General features: G+C 39.9%; 1 protein-coding gene across 10 annotated transcripts in view; it reads left to right on the top strand.

Annotated features, from left to right (window-relative positions):
* LOC121296815 (serine/threonine-protein kinase DCLK2-like) overlaps window positions 1–14065 on the top strand; it is a 109025-nt gene that overhangs the window by 61339 nt on the left and 33621 nt on the right. For 6 of the 10 annotated variants that reach the window (XR_005947109.1, XM_041222660.1, XM_041222653.1 and 3 more), the window contains exons 5-6: window positions 780–818; window positions 3884–3978. Coding sequence is in view for 9 of the 10 variants with exons in the window: in XM_041222660.1 (XP_041078594.1) it covers window positions 780–818; window positions 3884–3978 (134 nt within the window). In the remaining variant the exon portion in view is untranslated. The remainder of the gene's footprint in view (window positions 1–779; window positions 819–3883; window positions 3979–14065) is intronic. The other 4 variants (XM_041222696.1, XM_041222686.1, XM_041222677.1 and 1 more) reach the window with 1 other exon arrangement.

Genomic DNA, 14065 nt, shown 5'->3' with positions numbered 1-14065 from the left:
ATGCCCTCAGAACGTCTGTGCTACACTTATAATTTCACTGAGAGGTGTTGATCTAAATGTTTAACCACAGCAAGTTTTATGAAGACAGATGAAGTACATTCATATCTGTTTTTTTTTTTTTTTTTTTTTTTTTTTTTTTTAACATTTAATGACTGAAAATATGTTTAAGTGTTTGGTGGCCACATACAAACAATATGAATAAAAAAAAAAAAAAATCTTAGGAAACATGAATAGTTAGCTAATTTCCAATAGAAAAGAAACAAGTCTTAACAATTAAGTGTGTAGTGTTGCTTAACCTTTGAAAAAGATAAACTGTTAATGTCAGTAAAGGTTTAAAGATTAAATGACAGTCCAGCAGCAATAGCAATGTGCAAGTAAACTGTAGCAGAAGCAAATACACAGATTATCTGTAAAATGACTCCAATCTGAACCATTAAAGCAGAGCTCACATTGGGAATATGAGTATGTGTATGAGCTTTTTTTGAGGAATCGGTTGAAGTCCACATGACAATGATCCTTAAGTATTTGCTGCAGTGGTCTGTAGTGAGAGGTTATGATTAGGTGCACTATTAAAAATGTATGTCACCCCTTCCTGAACCGATTGCTCCATATGTGTGGCCTGAAACCCTTTATACTGTTTGATTTATTTGCTGCAGTGTTACCCCCTATCTAGTTTTGTGAGTGATTTTTAGGTTTTCATTTTATTTCCCCCATACAATGTCCTCTCTGTTTTTCCTGCTGTTCTCTCCTTCGTTGGTCTGTGGCCTGAATGAATGCAGTAAGACGAGGTGGACGCTATTCGCCAGCCAAGTCCCCAGGTGAGCCCTTTTCATGAGCTCTCTCATGACAGCTCTGTATCAGAAGTGGTGTATCAGGCACATGCAATTTGGTGCGATTCTGTAGATCAGGTTCTCTCTGGAATCAGCCGCTGGATTCTCCTGTCTGAGATTAAATACTTCAGTATTTTTATAATGATCATACTATCTGCTTATTGTTTGTGGCACAACAGAAGTGTCTTATGAAATCTGTATAATATGTTTGGGAACACTCTGCTTTAAGTGGCAATTCATAAAAAAATTGAAGGGTTATGGTATCAAATAAGAGTTTATATACTGATTGATGGTTACCTCATTGGAGTCCAGTAATAAATCATGAACTGGTTGCTTGTGCTGTGGTCTCTTATTGTGTTACAGTCCTGTCACCTGGGATTATATTGTCGTTTTTGCTTATTGTACGGTATATCAGCTTTTTTTGCGTTGCAGATTTGTTTATACAATTACCTTTGTGTTGTAATGAAAGCTCGGTGTATTTGAATGATGGACCTTCTACCATAGATGCTTTGATTTAAGCAGAAAAAAGTAAGCAAAATTCCATCACTGTAAACAAGTAAAGGGTAAGGTTAGAGAAAGGGTAAATTTTGTCGATTTGCATTATTGAAATTAGCCTCTGCCCTTACTAAGGTACAAACTTGAGTTATAAATATTTTTGGGAGGAGACTGTTTGTGCATCATTCGGATCAGATGTTGTTTTGTATTCCTCAGTCGTGAATCAAGTAAAATGATAATTCAAATAAATGCTCCAAAACCCCTCTGTTAATTGCATGAACTTACATACTGTCCAACCTACTGAGGATTAGAATACAGTAAACGCTTTTCCTCAACTACTTTTAAAGTAGTGTCATGTAGTCCCACTATATTTCTCAGTCCTACTATTAAAATGCCATGACCACTGGCATCAAATGCCAAAATGTACTAGGACCTCAACTGGAATGCTCTTACTGTTGGCTGTGATCAGTGGGACCTCCGGATTGTTAAAACACTGTGTTATCTTTGGCATGTCCAGGCTTCTAGCCAGCTGGAAGATGATATGTCAAATAATTTTAAATGTAATACAGAGTTTTTTGTAAGATAAAAATAATAAATATTCAGTTGTTGGAATCACATAAAACTACAGCTCCCGGTACTTAAGGAGAACTGAAAATAATATTTATTATTTTCAGTTCTCTTTCAGTACTGGGATGTGAGGATTTGTAACCCTTGCAGGGTTATTAAGACTACTGACTCCCTTTAAATCCTCCCTCTAAATACTGCTTGTCTGAAAAAAATTAAAAATAAATCTTCAGGGTATTTTATTGCTGTGATTTTGAAACCTAAATAGACTTTAGCAGTCAGCCAGCATTAGTGGACCCCAGCCAAGCATTGGACCTGTGATAATCTAGCACCTTGTTGACCTCCTATTGGTTGTAAATCAAGGGAATTTGTTTCATTTTCCAGTTCAGCAGTCAAAAATGCTCTCCATTAAATGAAGTGCATGCCACAAAGAGAACATTGCAACTTGTCCCTGGGTCTCAAATGGAGCTCTTTCTGACTACTTTGGCTGCCTTCCAGACCTTGACAGCAATGCGTACCTGAAATCTTCAAACTCATCACAGTCTTGCATTAGGCGATTATATGGCAAGCCAAATTATCATTTAGAGATATCTCAAATTGCATTTTAAGATATCTTGAAATATTTAGAGATACCTGTAAAACATTTCAAGATATGTCAAATAGAATTCCAGATATCTTTAATTGTGTAGTTTTTAAGAGATCTAAAATTAATTTAAAAATATCTGTAAATCAATTTGAGATATCTAAAAATGAAATAGATATCACAATTTGATTTACAGATATATTTTAAAGATCTCTCTAAATCATGTAAAGATATCTCTAAATAACTTCTTGTTCATTTAAAGATTTTTGTAACTCATTTGAAGATATCTTCAAATAACTTAGTTAATTTAGAGATATCTCTAAATGATTTAGACAAAACTCTAAATGAACAAGAAGTCATTTGAAGATGTCTTAAAATGATTTAGAGATATCTTTAAATGAACAATACATTATTTAGAGATCTGAAAAGTGTTTAAAGATATCTCAAAAACATTTAGAGATATCTTAAAATGATTTAAAGATATCTAAAAATGTATTTTAGATATCCCATTAAGCTCCATTTAAAGATATCTGTAAATCATTTTTAGATATCTCTAAATGTATTTTAGATATAGTTTTTATATATCTCTAAATCATTTAGAGATATCTAAAATACATTTAGAGATATCTAAAAATGATTTACAGATATCTCTAAATTATAATTTTGGCTTGCCATACAATTAGGCTAAATTCCTGGGTTCTAACTCATGGCACTAGTGCTCAAAGGGTCAGCGCACTGCTCTTAGAATCATAATAAAAATTATTATAAAAATCTGTTCAGTTACGGTTTATTTGGGACTGGAATGAAAAGAGAAAGTTTGAAAAGTTGACCACAGGGTTTATGATGTTTTAATGACATTGTTTGATGTTGCCCCATGGACATAGACCTAAAAAAAACTGGTTGTCCAATTGTGATAAAACTTGGTATGACCAAATCTGTCTGTTTGCATTTGTCTGCTGCCATGGCTAGGGGTGTATAGTACTTAAAACAATTATCAGTATTGGTATTTTGAAATTCTATTTAACTTCCTTTAATGCTGTTGTGTATATTTACAAGTAGCTGCAGGTCTCTTCAATAGATAGATTTAGTTTTTATTGATGGTCCCAGTTTAATCATTTGAGTGTAATGACATGTGGAATAACTATTCCAATGTTGTCCTACAGCAGTGTAATTGATTGAATAACTACCGGTTAATTAATCCTGGGAATAAATAATAAAAATTTTTAAATTAAATTTAATCTCAAAAGTTATCCTCTGTGGAGGAAAAAATGGAAAAGAAAACACTGGATTATGCATAAAAGTGCTTTGGAGAGAAACGTCCAGACTGCTCTTTACTTGCTCAAAGCAGGTCACTGGAATAGTGTCGCCTCATGTCTTATCATACCATGTCATTCTGTTCTCTTGATGACAGTGAATGGGACCCCCAGTAGCCAGCTGTCTACACCCAGGTCCACCAAATCCTCCAGCTCCTCTCCAACTAGCCCAGGCAGTCTCCGTGGACTCAAGGTAAGACAGTGCAACTCCTACCAAGGGAAACAATAGACCAGTAACTAAATCAACTGCTGATGATAGCCATTTTGTTGATGTTTTATGCATGCTTCCCCTTTCATCTAATCATATTAGGAATCGGTCCTTACACATTCTTTATTGTGACATGGCCTTTGACAGAATCTGTGACTATTTTATTATATTACAGAAAATAAAACTGAAAATCTAAGTAGAGAAAAGAAATAGGAAAAAAAACTCAAACTAGTATCATTATTCACCATTCTATCTATCTATCTGCCAGTTTTATTTACAACATACATTTTCTCATCGTGCTAATAACATGTTAATTGAAAGGTCAAAACTTCCCATAAACTAATATGAGCACCTTGGCGATGTCTGCCGACGCTGTGAAAAGGGTGGTCAAACTTATTTTTAGATTTAAACATTAAAAAAGTCAAAGTGGATTTTATTAATCTATTTTAACCTAACTTAAAGATATCAGAAACAAAAACAAAGGTGTTTTTTTTTTAAAACATTAAAAAAGCATTTTAATGTGCACATTTTTAACCAGAACTCCAAGTTGGGTTTACTGTGCACGCTGAACTAATGTTTTAAATAACTAAAAAAAGAAAAATGTCAAATATTCAAATAACGTACCAATTCAAATAAAAAAGCAAACATGTGCTGCATTGTTTTGTTAAAATAGTAAATCGCTGACTTGGCTGTACAATACGTGCTCCTAAAAACACCATCTCTCACAGTAAACTGCCTGTCAAAAGTGAAAGGCACTGATTGAGCAGCTGCGCCAATGCACAACATGTGTGCTGCAATAAAATGCGTAGGTGTCATTTCAAATGGTGATGTCTTGTTTAGAACATATCAAAACAGCCTGGAGATGAGAGAGAGAGAGAGAGAGAGAGAGAGAGAGAGAGAGAGAGAGAGAGAGAGAGAGAGAGAGAGACTTTGACTTTTAAGATCCTTTATTTAAATATTCCAAATAAAATCCATTAAAATTCAAATAAAGGTAAAACACAACAAAAGTTAAGATTCCTACTGCCTGAGCAAAATTTAAAAAATCCTAAAATATATCGTGTTCTCCTTAAAAACAGATTTTAAACAAAATAAAAGGATCATTAAAAAATCAATATTAAACAGTGTTTTTTTCTTTGTTGAAAACAGATAAAAGCCAAAATAAAACACTGTAAAACAAAAATTCAATAAAATTAGAACAAAAACTGGAGCTCCCCCTCCTCACTCACAGCACACAAGGCGTCTCCCACACACCACCTCTCCTGAAAGTCCTCCAGGTTACTGACCAGTTTAAAATACTCAAACTCTACTCTGATCTGGCTGACCACGAGCACCCTGAACTGAACCACTAAACTGGTCAGTCCAGAACCAGAGAGTTGATTTTTCCTTGTCTTTAAAATAGCCAATTTTGCCTGTCCAAATAAAAAATTAATAAGAACACACCTGTTTTTCATTTTAAAACTGTATAGAACCCCAAAAATAAAAAGCTCCTTACTAAAAACGACCCCTAAATTATTCAGGATTCCCTGCAGTAAATTAAAAAGTGGCCGCAGCCTCTCACACTCACTGTAGGCATGAAAGAGAGTTTCCTCTGCTGAGCAAAAAGCGCACTGCTCACTGATGCTGGGGTCCACTCTATGGAGAAACCTGCCTGTGGACACAATGCAGTGTAGAATCTTCCACTGCAGGTCCCCCACTCTCTTGGCGAGAGGCGGCTTGTACAGCACCCTCCACACCGGCCTGTGCCCCTCCTCTACAGCCAAGTAAGCTCGCCACTTAGAGTCTACCAGACCCCTTAGCCTACTATACTCTGTGGCTTTAACACACAATTTGTATATCTGTTTTCCATTCATTGTGTGAAAGATAATTTCCTCCACATTCTGCAATTTAAGCAAAGTCCCTCCATTCTCTCCACCGCCCTCACCTTCCTCACCTACTGCTGGTGACACGATCATCCCTGGAAATAAGGAAAGCTGTCTCTGCTCTGTGCCTCTGGACAACTCCTCCCTCAGGACTGCCTTGAGCCGCGGGGAGAGGCAGCCCCTCAACTCACCCATCAGTCTTTCTGCAAGCCTCTCTGAGTGCCAGCCTAGCTGTGCAGTTAGCTGGGAGGCAGTTAGCCAGCAGGAGAGCTCAAGGTTTAACAGGTGGACCATCCTGGTTACACCTGCTTTTAAAAAACTGGCACAGAGCGTCATCGACTGGAGGAACTTAACTGGAAAGAGTGGATTAAAAAATAGGGGCTCCTCAAACAGGTCCTGCCCTGTCAAGGACTCCACATCCCTTTCCACCCTCACCAGCTGCCAGGCTTTTAAAATACTTTGATAAAAAGGAGGAAGTCCTGCTTTACTAAAACTGGTGTTCTCAATTAAAAACAGGTGTTTTCCTAACCCCAGCCCCCCAAATCTATTGAGAAGGAAACAGGCCAGCCTCTTCCAATGAGCCTCCTCCTCAGTGTACAGGAGTCTCTGAACCGCCTGCAGTCTGAAGGCTGCCACCCTGCTGGCAATGCTGACTAGCCCCTGCCCCCCCTCATCACTAGGGAGGTAGAGGACTGCCGGCCTCAAACTGTGTCTCCCGCTCCAAAAGAACTCCAGCAACACTCTCTGGATCTCCTTCACCAGGCCCTGGGGTGGGTCCAAGCATACCAGCTTGTGCCACAAGCTAGAGGCCACCAGATTATTAATAACAAGCACCCGGCCCTTGAAGGACAGTTGAGCCAGCAGTCCCTTCCACCTCTGCAGCCGCCCCCTCACCCTATCCAACAAACCCTCCCAGTTCTTTTTCATGTAGTTTTCTGTTCCGAGGTGCACCCCCAACACTTTAATACCTGTTCTGTTCCATTTCAGCCCCTCAGGCAGGAAAGGAGGGGTGCCCTCATCCCAGCTGCCTGACAGGAAGGTGTCACATTTTGCCCAGTTTACTCTGGCAGAAGATGCTCTCTGGAACTCATTTAGAGTCTGCTGCAGCGCTTGGACATCTGCATCCCCCCTCACAAACACAGTCACATCGTCTGCGTAGGCAGACACCTTCACTGTGGCAGAGGAGGGTGTGGAGGGCGAGGAGGGCACTGTCCATCCAGCTAGCCTGACCCTCAGCAGGTGCAGCAGGGGCTCTATAACCAGTGAATACAGCATACCAGACAGGGCACAGCCCTGCCTTATACCCCTGCACACTGGGAAGGGCTGACTCAGCCCATTGTTGATCTTTAAAATACTAAAAATGTTGGAATATAAAAGCCGAATATAAGAAATAAAACCAGGACCGAACCCGAAGGCTTCCAGTGTATGAAAGAGGTAGGTGTGGTCGACTCTGTCGAAAGCCTTCTCGATCCAGGGAGACCATTCCTACATTAAAATCACAAATATCACTTACAGTTAAAAAATCTCGAATAAAAAACAAGTTATCAAAAATAGAGCGACCCGGTATACAATATGTTTGATCCATATGTATTACAGTTCCAATAACACTTTTTAATCTATTAGCGATTGTTTTGGATAAAATCTTTAAATCAGAACATAAAATTGACACAGGTCTCCAATTTTTAAGCTGGCATAGGTCTCCCTTCTTGGGCAGCAGTGTAACCACTGCCCTACGGCAGCTAAGAGGCAGTTCCTTGTGGCTGAGGCTCTCTCTCAGAACCTGGAGCAAATCCTCCCCCATTATATCCCAGAAATTATTATAAAATTCTGCTGGCAGTCCATCGATCCCGGGAACCTTTCCGCTGGAGAGCTGCTTGACAGCGGCGGTCATCTCCTGGTGGGTCAGCGGTGCGTCCAGCTGAATCTGCTCCTTCTCACTGAGGCTGGGTAACCCCTGGAGCAGCCGCTCAGTGTCCTCTATGTTGCACAGTTCTTTATTATAAAGTTCCTTGTAAAAACGCACCGCCTCTCTGCTGATTTCCTCCCGGGTGTGCAGTTCTTTCCCACCAGGAGTCCTGATACAACACAGCTGTCTACTGTCCGCTCTCTTCCTCTCCAGGTTGAAGAAGAAACTAGTGGGGGCATCCATGTCTCTCAACTCCATGAATCTGGAACGCACAATCGCCCCCTTCACTCTTTCCTTCAGCAAGCTCCCCAGCGCGATTTTCTGCTCCTTTAGGTTCTCCAGGGTCTGTTCTTTAAATTCTGAATTTAAACTTTCCTCTAGGAGGAGGATTTTGGACTCCAGTTCTCTCACGGCTGTGTTCAGTGACCTGGTTGCATTTATAGTATATTGTTGACAAAAACATTTAATTTGTATTTTGCCAATGTCCCACCACTGTCTTAAATCTTTATATTGTGCTTTTTCTTTTTTCCAAATTATCCAAAAAAGTTTGAATTGTTGCTTAAATTTTACATCTTGTAATAATTTTACATTGAAATGCCAGTAAGATGCTCTGTGGGGTTCTGATTGAATTAATACTGTAATTAATAGACAGTGGTGGTCAGAGAGACTACTGGGGATGATTCTTGCTTTGATAAATTTATTTAAATCGTTTTTTGAAGTATAAAACCGGTCTAGTCTTGCTCTATATACACAGTCTGTGTGATACTGAGACCAGGTGTATTGTCTTGAACTGGGGTGCAGGCATCTCCATATGTCAACCAGGTCACTGGACTCTAACAATGCAGCCAACTCTCTGGAGGACTGAGGGTGTGGTTCATCATTATTTCTATCAATATTAAAATTAACAGTACAATTAAAATCTCCTCCTACTACCACCACATCATTATTATTAATATTAAAAAGAGCTTGCTTTAATTTCTTAAAAAATAAAATTCGTTCGCCCCCTCTATTGGGGGCATAAATATTAATAAAAACATACACTGTACTGCCCAGCCTAGCTCTTACTTTTAAAATCCTCCCTTTCTCGATTTCATCTATATCTAGTAAAACTGCCCCCAGGCTGGGTTTAAAAAGCACGGCTACTCCTGCACTGGTACTAGCGCCGTGACTCATCACGCACAGCCCCTTCCACTCCGCTCGCCACGCCTCCTCATTCTCCTGATCCGAGTGCGTTTCCTGCAGAAACACCACCCCCGCCTGCTTCTGCTCTAAAAACTCGACTAGCTGCGCCCTCTTAAAAGACTGTCTGCAGCCGTTTAGATTAAAAGAAATAAAAACGCACCTTTCCATCATAGCTAAAAAAACTAACACACTAAAACAAGTAATAAAAGAAGTTTCATAAAACACAGCCATTTTTAAACAAGAGATTTTGAACCACTTTTAAGATCCTTTTTAATTTTCTGAACAATTTTTTTTAATCTATAACGTTTTGGCTGATCAAATTCTTCTATTGTGGCTTTCCTTGTTATAACGTGAGCGGAGTGGAGAAATAACCTTAGATCAGGGAAAAAACTCTCTATTTCTACTCCCCTTTTCCCTTTTGTTTCTATCATAAAATCATTTACCTGCTCAAGTGTGTATAACTTTTTCTTACTGACGGGTTGGCTATCAGGGATGTCTGAGATAAGCGAGGAGTCAGAGAGCTCCCCCTCCATCTCATCCGCGCTGTCCTCTCGCTCGCCCCCGAGAATCCGTTCCTCCGCAGCTCCCTCCGACTCCCCGACACCGGTCTCTGCTACAGCCGGCACCATTTCAGGCGGCTGAGATTCAGCTAGCGGAGAGTCTTGCACCGCGCCCGGCTCACCCTGCGCTGTGCTCTCTTCCTCCGCGTTGGGAGGGACTGACGCCCCGCCTGGAGCCCGCAGTCTCCCTGTCTGCACGGGTTCGGAGTTCTGCACTGGCTGCGCTCTGCCATCCGGCAGCTCTGCAGCCTTCCGCTGAATTCGTGTCTTTTTCGCTACTACCTTGAATGATTCTTCACCATTCTCAGTAGTAGCGGTATTATCCTCCGAACCCGTCAGTGACAGGCTGCGGCTGGGTCTCTTTGTGCGAGGCCGTGGTGTTGGTGGTTCTGCTCCGGTTTCCTTCTGGATCGCCCCCTCCTCGGTCAGCACGGGCTCGCTCTGCGGCTGCGCTGGGGGAGCCGACTCTTCCTCCCGCTCACCCCCAACACCCCCGACTTCCTCCCCGCCAGCATCGCCCTGATCCTGCCCTGTCTCCGCTCTAGCCTCCTTTCTCGGGCAGGCTTTCCTCTGGTGTCCCTGTTCTCCACAGTAAAAACATCTCATCGTTTCGGAACTGACAAAAACTACACAATTCATCCCTTCCACGTTAAAATTCCAGGCAACATTAATGACTTGGTTAGGATCATTTAGTAAGACAAACGCCTGCCTTCTAAACGACATGACGTGCCTAACACTGTTATTTTTGCACCCCAGCGGGATTCCCTTAATCGGGGACACCAGTTTACCAAAACGAGCTAAATTCTTTTCTAATTGCTCATTTTTTAAAAACGGAGGCACATTAGAAATAATAACTTTCGTAACCGGGGTTACTAGAGGGGAAACCTGAACAAATTCACCTTTTACTGTAAATCCTTCCTCTACCAGCTTGTGTACCAGAGACACCTCCACTAAAAATATTACCAGCACTTTATTCATTCTTGACGCCGACATAATATTTTCAAACCCCACCACCTCTCCTACTGCCAGCAGGCACTCCTCCACCGAAACCCCGGGGTCAGGCAGGCAACGGACCCCGTGTCGGCGGGTGAGAGCCCCCAGCCCTCCTGAACGAGACCCCATAACGGGATCTCCAAACACCCTCCAAACAAACAAACAAACACACACACACACACACCACTAACCTACGAACAAACAAACACACAAAAAGAACAACTAAGTAACTATCAAACAAACAAACAAAATAAATAAATAAATAAATAAATAAATAAATAAATAAAGTAAGTTTTAAATTTCTCGGTCCTACCGCACCGGCGTTCCACCTCTCTGCAAGCCCTTCCCACAATCCTCCACGAGAGAGAGAGAGAGAGAGAGAGAGAGAGAGATCAGAAGAATCTGCTAGCTTTCTAACTGTCCATGAATCAGACTAGATCCAAACAATGTGAGTGATACAAATAATTGCAAAAAATGTGTTTTGTACACTCATTTTATAGAGAAGCTCAGTATTTTGTAGAATGTTAATTTTAGAGTGCCTATGTGGAATGATACTTAAATGAAAAGAATTGAGTACAAAAAATAAATAAAAAATGATGATCAAATGTGCTGTAATACCCAAACAGCAGTCCATAATGCCTGATAATAACCTCTGTGTCAGGTCTATTGCTTATACTGCTAATGTCACACATAACATAACTTCTTGTCCATTCATGATAAAACTTTCCATCTGCATGCTTTAGAACAAGTTTTTAAAAGTTTCAGAATATGGGGGTGTTTGAAAGTTGTTATATTATATGTACTTTATCTGGAGATGCATATACATGTATTCATTATGGTGAAACTTGGGCTGGACCTACGTTTATTATTGAGAATATCAGAATGTGTGGGGGTATATGGAGGCATCTGTCCACCTGGCTGTGTGTCACACTTGCATGTCTCCACGTGCACACAGTGGGTATACTGTACTGTATGTAATGGTGAACTAGTTTGCGTTTTCACATTAGTCACAGGGAGGGATGGATGTCACTGGCATGAACTTCTTCCTCGCTGTAGTGAAATAGAGAGTTTGGAGTAGTTATGTTGACATTCTGAACGTTGCACCCAACTGAATTCAGTGTGTCGTTGTGTAGCTAATATATTGACTAAACAAATACAGTACCAAAGTAAAGGAGATAACAGGTGTTTGATTAGTCCACCATCTTACATGAACTCCCAAGTTTAACTCTTCAGAGCGATGATAATGTTTTTTTACAATAGACACAATGCAAGTTAAATCTCCTGACTTATAATTAGGATGTATTCTAAAAATGACTGGCATCCTAAGCAGCCCTATGGATTAAATAATGTGCTTCATTTTATTTAGTCAAATTTGTAGTTGTTTTGTTTTTTCACCTGTATTACAATAACATTTACAACCTGTTGTGTTTTAAGCAGTAGGTTATTTTAATACCTACACTAGAGGTGGGCAAATTTGGCCTGACCAGCTCCAACCATGCTCTGAATTATCAAGTACATACAGTCCTGTCTTTTTGAAATCTGTAAGATATTCACATCTGCATTAAACATTTCACCATTAGAAACTACAGCATCCCCTGCTGATAAATAGCTTGCGTTTACACAAGGTGAATAGCGAGGATATGCCCAAAAGCATCTTTGTACAGCAGGCTGCTCTTTAGAATCTGCAGAAGACCTGATTGTGGGGTTTTGTTTGCAAGTTTTTAATAATGGGTTGCCAGCTACCCTACAGTGTCAAAGGCTGTTGCTAATAGAAGGAGCGAGCACGTGGTTTGTTACTCAAAATAGGCTTGTTAGCTAAACTGTATAGAGGACTACATAAGCTCCTTTCCACACTCCAGCAGCCTGCCTTAAATACAAGCACCTTATAGAAACTGACTAGAGAGAAAATTACAAAGGGGACCGTCTGCTGCTTTAATTTCTCCCGTTTCAGTGAGAAACCAGGAAAATGGACGGATCCATCAGATAACATGGCCTGAAGGGGGTTAGATAAATCTGTGAACTCTTAGCTGTTAAGAAAGATAAATATTATATGGATGAAAAACATCAACATCATTTAAATTTCTGACGATAATTATACTTAAGTATAGCCAATTAAAAGCAGAGTAAAACTGGGGAGGCAGATAGAAAAAATCCAAGGGGTGCTTTTATATTGCTGAAGTAGAAACCAAAGCTACAGTGCTTGAGAAAGTATTGTTGAATAACATTTAAGCCCACCTAATTTTAAACTGCATTTTAATTAAACCTAAATTTCACAAAACATGTTTACTGTAATACTGAAAGTTCAGACCCTTATAAGTTTGCTGTGGTTTGAAAGTGCTTATTTTCACCGTAATATCCTGCAGTAAATGCTTATAAAACAAGAGTGGATTTCCACTAAGGATACTAGGAAGGCTGTAGAAGGATTTTGATTCAGTATGCCTATTAGCCTTCAACATAGGAGGCAGTCAATGTCTACCCTGTGGACAGTCTTATATGTGATGTTTCAGCGGTAACCTGCCTGTCAACTGTACTTCCCAGGTGGAGAGCTAATGCCACTAAAAGCATATCTACCTTTTATCAGGACCTCTTGTGAGTACAAGTATTCTGTAGAGATTTAGCATTTTGTAAACCTGACAAACTCTGTACTGTTTTAGTTGTATCCGTTACCAGAGTACAGTCAATTTTTACATTATTTTTGCCAGTATTGCAATGTAGTACAAAACTTCGTGTATTTATTCATTTATTTTTGATTTGGGTATACTGAGCTAAAAAAAAGCGAGTCAGAATATCTCAATGACTCACTTATGTGAATCAATGGAGTCTGACTACAGTGAGAACAAGATGTGCATGTCATCGGCCAGTATTACTCACCCTGCCTCTCTGACAGCTTAAATGTGAGCAATGACGTCCAGTAAACATATATAATAATAAATAAATGTGATCCTCTTCAGCAACTCTTGCCACTGCTAAAAGATTACTAATGCAGATACCTGGGAATTTGTCTGTGGACTTTCAAGCTGTACATGGCCAGAGAATATCTCAACCTAAGAAATAATAACAACAACAACAACAAATAGAAATAATTATAGTTCCTGTCACTCCTTATTCATTGACAGTACAGTAATCTTCATTTTGCATTGAACTGTTTCTTTCTGTTTCTCTTCCTCTTTGCATGGTCTTTGCTGAAGGCTGCTCTCTCAGAATAAAAAGAACTGACACATAATTAAGAGTGGGATTTTGTCATGGAAGTCTGTACCAAAAATCACAGAGCAGTCAGGGTAAATTTGCTGAAAATCACAGAGCAGTCAGGGTAAATCTATACCAAAAATCACAGAGCAGTCAGGGTAAATCTGTACCAAAAATCACAGAGCAGTCAAGGTAAATGTGTTCAAAATCGCAGAGCAGTCAGGGTAAATGTGTTCAAAATCACAGTGCAGTCAGGGTAAATGTGTTCAAAATCACAGAGCAGTCAGGGTAAATCTGTACCAAAAATCACAGAGCAGTCAGGGTAAATCTGTACCAAAAATCACAGAGCAGTCAGGGTAAATGTGTTCAAAATCACAGTGCAGTCA

This window comes from Polyodon spathula, chromosome 2, assembly GCF_017654505.1.
Source record: "Polyodon spathula isolate WHYD16114869_AA chromosome 2, ASM1765450v1, whole genome shotgun sequence".
Taxonomy (NCBI): domain Eukaryota; kingdom Metazoa; phylum Chordata; class Actinopteri; order Acipenseriformes; family Polyodontidae; genus Polyodon; species Polyodon spathula.
This window is presented reverse-complemented; position numbering and strand designations above follow the sequence as displayed.